At 44.2% G+C, this 6,104-nt stretch overlaps 1 protein-coding gene across 2 annotated transcripts in view; it reads right to left on the reverse strand.

Annotated features, from left to right (window-relative positions):
• Positions 1-6,104, reverse strand: part of LOC110296011 (calcium-binding mitochondrial carrier protein Aralar2-like) — an 87,581-nt gene that overhangs the window by 4,729 nt on the left and 76,748 nt on the right. Inside the window, exon 5 of one of the 2 annotated variants that reach the window (XM_021164489.2) lies at positions 19-1,800. The exons of the other annotated variant lie outside the window; for it this stretch is intronic. Within the exon in view, the coding sequence (XP_021020148.1) occupies positions 1,691-1,800 (110 nt within the window). The 3' untranslated portion in view covers positions 19-1,690. Of the gene's footprint in view, positions 1-18; positions 1,801-6,104 lie in introns of those variants that run through there. 2 annotated transcript variants of the gene reach the window in all.

Below are 6,104 nucleotides of genomic sequence, written 5' to 3' on the forward strand. Positions count from 1 at the left end.
AGCTCATCCCTCTGTGGTGCTCATCCCTCAGTGGTGCTCATCCCCTGATGGAGCTCATCCCTCTGTGGTGCTCATCCCTCAGTGGTGCTCATCCCTCTGTGGAGCTCATCCCTCAGTGGAGCTCATCCCTCTGTGGAGCTCATCCCTCAGTGGTGCTCATCCCTCTGTGGTGCTCATCCCTCAGTGGAGCTCATCCCTCAGTGGTGCTCATCCCTCTGTGGTGCTCATCCCTCAGTGGTGCTCATCCCTCTGTGGAGCTCATCCCTCAGTGGAGCTCATCCCTCAGTGGTGCTCATCCCTCTGTGGAGCTCATCCCTCAGTGGTGCTCATCCCTCTGTGGTGCTCATCCCTCTGTGGAGCTCATCCCTCTGTGGAGCTCATTCCTCAGTGGTGCTCATCCCTCAGTGGTGCTCATCCCTCAGTGGTGCTCATCCCTCTGTGGAGCTCATTCCTCAGTGGTGCTCATTCCTCAGTGGTGCTCATCCCTCAGTGGTGCTCATCCCTTGGTGGTACTCATCCCTCTATGGTGCAGATCCCTCGGTGATGCCCATCACTTACTTTAGAAAACATGAACATGTTGCCCCAGACAGTATCTTTTTTTTTAGTGTTTAAGAAGTGTCCTGAGGCTTCTGAGGCAACGAGAGGAGTGTGCCTCAATTGACAGCTAAAAAATGGGAAACTAAGAAACAAAGCAACATCCATGCCTGGTTAAGCCCCACATTTTGCCTTCCAAAGGCAAATGACCTATATCATAGAGACTCCAGGAGTTAAAACGTGGGACTTTCCTATGACCAAGCTAAGCCCTCACTATATCCATACCTTTCCAGAATTTTCTAGAGCTAAGCTAAAGGTGTTTTTGTTTGCTTTTTTTACATTTTTTTTATTTCATGAGTATTTTGTGTTATCATGTGCATGCAGTACCCACAGAGGCCAGAAGAGGGCATTGAATCCTGTGGGACTGGAGGTCCAGATAGCTGTAAACTCCCGTGTGGGCTCTGGGAATTGAACCCAGGTCCTGTGGAAGAACAGCACCAGAGCCACTGTGCCCCGTCTCAAGTCCCTAACCTGAAGTCTTAGGAAAGAAGAGAAAGCTTTCTTTTTTCTGCCATTTCGTTGCTTTCTTGGTTTATAACTCAATAGCTGAGAATCTTCTGGCATGTTCCTAGCCCCATCACTGACTTAAAAGGAGTGAGAAAAAGGTAAAGGCTTCTCCTGGCATAAAACATAAGATCCTAAAGTCCTATCCGTAGAGTAAGGCCACTCAGAGAGGAGGCAAGCTGGACTGGCTGCCAATGAGATGGCAGCACTGGAAACAGGGTTAAGAGAGGCAGAGGCACACGTTTCTAAGCTCCGTTACTCTTCCAGGAAAGGAAAGCGAATGCAATGCTGAAATCAGCATGACTTCACTTTGTGCCTACTTCTTCCATCAGGTCACCCACCAGGAATGGTGATGCTACTTAAAGCCAAGACTTTACCAAACAAGCTCATTTTCCTCTGACTTTATTTGCAAGACTTTGTTTTCTCTACTGTGTTTTCCCACCCGAAAGTCGGCTATACTTTACATATCGTAAAAGTGTAATTACAATGGACAGGGCGAAGTTGACCTCTAAGCCCAGCGTTCAAGAGACTGTAAATCTGAGGCCAGCTTAGGCTACAGAGTAAGAGCTGGTTTTAAAAGCGATGGAAATAATTACAAAGTAGCAACTGTTTCTTTCTGGAAGATGAGTGTCCAGACTTCCCTCCAAAGAAACATTGATTTGCTCCAAAATACAAGCTGGCTTCTTGTAGAAACACAGTAGCCTATGACAGAAGATTTCAAACTTTTAAAAGCTGGGTCAAATAAATTTCTCTTACACACACACACACACACACACACAGAATCTCAAGGATTCTACTAAAAAAAAAAACCCATATTAGTAAGCAAACTCAGCCAGATCAGAATATGGGAGTTCAGCATAAAAACCCGTCAATTGTAGTTTTACATATATGAAATAGCAATCTAAGTTTGAAGAAACAATCCCATATGCAATGTCCTCAAAAAGCCATGAATTTAATAACAAATATGAAATACATCTACTCTTCAAATGCTATAAAATGCTATTCATTAGAATAATCAGTATTATTTAGATGGCAAAATAAATAAAAATAAGGATTGTGGCTTATCCCTTGAATCCAGTATTCAGGAGTCAGAAGCAGATGTGGGCCAGCCTGGGCTGTGTAGTGAGTTTTAGGTTGGCCTGAGCTACAATGTGAGACCCTGGCTCAAAATAAATGGTGACATAAAATTTATGGTGGGTGGCAGAAGTACATCCCAAAGTTGGTGTTGACTGGTCAGACACTCCAAAGTGACGTACAGATTCACAACACCTAGCTGGCTTCTTGAAGAAAGAGACAAGCTGGAGACAACCTGCTTCTCAAATGCATACAAGAACTCAAGGAACCCAGAAAAGCCAAGATTTTGTGTGGTGATCTGGAAACTTGTGGGTTTTGTTTTGTTGTTTTCAAGATAGGGATTTTCTGTGTAGCCCCTGATGCCCTAGAATTTACTTTGTAGACTAAGCTGGCCCAGAACTCACAGAGATCTGCCTGTCTCTGCCTCCCAAGTACTGAAATTAAAAGCACACACCATCACCATCCAGTGAGCCCAGGAAATTTTGAAATACAAGAACAGAGCTGGACTTCAGTCAGTACAAAGTGACTGCAACTCAGAACTGTGGTTCCAACATAACACAGGCTAACAAATGACCCAAGCTAGGCAAGAGGCCTGACTTAGAGTCAAAGCATGTGTGCTTGCTGCCCTGAGATTTCCAACAAGTATGGCTGACAATCCACCAAGAAACATGAGCCCTTAGCTTGTAAAACAAATGATCTTGTAAGACTCTGTTGAGCCTTAGCTTACCCGGAATCCCCTGAGTGAACCACGTGGAGCCAGAATCAATGCAAAATCAAGAGGAATTTTATTTAATCCAGCATGCTGGGGTCACCCTGCACATAGGCAGAGTGATGCCGGGCTGCCCATCCAGGGAGCCTTTATACAGTTCTCAGGGCCACTGCCATTAGGCACAATATGATTAGCAGAACAGTGTGACTTTTAAACTGATTGGTCTATAGGGAATGAAGTGGGTGGCCAAAGGTCTCGGAATGTGTCCTGGAGCTCTGGTGGTCGGTCCCTCCTCCCTGTGGTCTGAGGAATGTAATTAACCCCTCCCTTCTGGAGCGGAGGGGTACCTATGTTCTTTATGACCTATCCACCCCCCCCCCCCAGGAGTGGAGGAGGTCCTGTGGATTTTTCTTTTTTTTTTGTTTTTTTTGGTTTTTTGGTTTTTTGGAGACAGGGTTTCTCTGTGTAGCCCTGGCTGTCCTGGAACTCACTTTGTAGACCAGGCTGGCCTCGAACTCAGAAATCCGCCTGCCTCTGCCTCCCGAGTGCTGGGATTAAAGGCGTGCGCCACCACGCCCGGCTCTGTGGATTTTTCTAACAGCAGAGCTGACCTCTTCAATCTCTACATGCAAAATGTCAAGTCTGGCCCTGGCCACCTACTACTAACCCAAGATAAACAAAACCCCTAACAAATGTATCTATGACGTTAAGAGGTAAAGATATGAATATAAAAAATAGAGGCATGATACTGTAGCCTTGGATGAGGAAAACGCTGACTGAATATGAAAAAAAAAAAAAGACAAAAAGAAAAAGAAAAGGAAAAAGCAGATAAATTAAACATCACCAAACTTGTTTTTGTAAAGTGTAACATCAAGAAAGTAAAAGATCTCTTACAGAGTAGAGGTGGTGGGTAGGAAACTGTGTATGATAAATGCTAGAATATAGAAAGGGTTCTCACGACTCAGAAATAAAAAGACTAGTGTTTGTTTGTTTGTTTGTTTTGTTATTTCCCTGAGACAGGGCTTCTCTGTGTAGTCCTGGCTGTCCTGGAACTCACTCTGTAAACCAGGCTGGCCTCGAACTCAGAAATTTGCCTGCCTCTGCTTCCCAAGTGCTAGGATTAAAGGCATGCATCACCATGGCCCTGCAAAAGACTAGTTTCTCATAATTGTGTGTGTGTGTGTGTGTGTGTTTGTATGAGGAGGTTGGAGTGCTGTCATATCCCCTAGAGCTGAAGCTACAGGGAATTGAGAACTCCCTGGTGGTACTGGTAATTAAACTTGTGTTGAGCCCAGCTTGGCCTTGGTAGAGTCAGAGTGACATGGTTCCTGGCCCTGGGACAGGCCCCTGGTATGAGGCTCCGCTAGTGTCAATGGCTGCTGTGGGCATAAAGCTTATTTATGTACTAATGGACATATTTCCTCGTTCCTCCAAGACATGACCTCCCTGTTAATATAGTGACGCCATGATAATCTGAGATAACAGGAGTCCAGGAGTGAGGATGGGACTAATGTCTTGCCAAGACTGGAACCTTCAGGACAATCCTTAGGACTATGGGAAAGAGCTCCAAATATATGATATGTTTCTCAACTATGCAAAGTATAAGGATGCAACATGAATTATGATGGGCTTCATGAATCTAAAGCAACAAAGGCAGCTACACTATGAGCCAGCTTGTCAGAAAGATAAAAAGGCAGGCAGATTCCTGAGTTCAAGGTCAGCCTAGGACAGAGTGAGGTTAGGCCTAGGTGTGGTAGAAATGGTCATTTCCGGGCAGGGTCCCACCCAACTAGTTTCACACCTATGCTTAACAAAGGTAGACAGATCTCTAAATTCTTTTGCAATGTTAAGAACAAAATGTATGCTTGCAGTCTCTTTCTAATCAAAGGGTGGGGTAATGAGATGATGGTTCATAAGATAATCAAAAGCAACCCTGGAGCAAAAGACTAGGTTGATAAGGAAAATGAAACACTGGACTGAGTTCTGCAAGATACAAGCTATCTAGAGAAGTTTTTAGGATAAAAATTATTGTGTGCATGCATGTCACAGTATGGCGTGGGTTCGTGTGTGTGTGTGTGTGTGTGTGTGTGTGTGTGTGTGTGTGTGTGTGTGTGTAGGCCAGAGGACAACTTATAGAGAGAAAGCAGAACATAGCAACAGTCTGGAAAAGCTGGATCAAGCAGAACACAGCTTGGATTCATGATTTGACTTCAAGTCATTCTTTTTGCTGCTCCCAGACTCCCCTTCTTTCAGAATCCCCCTTCATGCCAAGGTCTGTGCTTGGCAAACTTGGGGCATATTCAGGAACAATATGTGCTCTTACCCGCTGAGCCTTCTCTTCAGACCTGACAATTCTACTTAAGATGGACAAAAGATAAAAGGACAGTTTTCGCCGGGCAGTGGTGGCGCACGCCTTTAATCCCAGCACTCGGGAGGCAGAGGCAAGCGGATTTCTGAGTTCGAGACCAGCCTGGTCTACAGAGTAAGTTCCAGGACTGCCAGGGCTACACAGAGAAACCCTGTCTCGAATCATTTTTCTAAAATAAAAATGGCCCACAAGTACCTAAAGAGGTGTCGCACATCATTAGCATTACCAGGGCAGATGAAGACTAATGTCTAACACTTAACGTGGGCATAGAAGAATGTAACAAGTGTTGTTGAGAATGTGAAGACACTGGGACCCACAAACACTACTGGAAATATGAAATGCAACTTTGGGAAACAGGACACTCAGATTGACTGTATGCCTTAACAACGTTAATTCCAAACGTGCAGTCACAAGAAATAGAACCACATAGCCACAAAAAGTACACATGTGAATGTTTATAACAATATTATTCATTGCCAAAAAACAGTAACAAACTATGTGTATATACTCGGTATCTGATGAGCTAAACAATATACACTAAATCCATATAATAGACTATTATCCAAATATAAAAATGGAATAAATAAATCTTAATATGTGGAAAAGGTTGCTAATGTCGTGTATGAACCTTGTAAACATTATGCAAAAAGTCTATACTAAGAGACGACATAAAATCTTAGTTAATTTTTATAAACTTTCAGCAAGATTGCTCAGCAGGTAAAGGGGTCTTCTGCCCCACCCTCAGAAGGGGAGAAATAACTCTGGAAAGTTGTCCTCTGACCTACACACACGCGCACATGTGCACACACACACACACACACTCACACACACACACTCTCACACACACACACACAC

The sequence above is a fragment of the Mus caroli genome, chromosome 6 (assembly GCF_900094665.2).
Source record: "Mus caroli chromosome 6, CAROLI_EIJ_v1.1, whole genome shotgun sequence".
Lineage (NCBI taxonomy): Eukaryota > Metazoa > Chordata > Mammalia > Rodentia > Muridae > Mus > Mus caroli.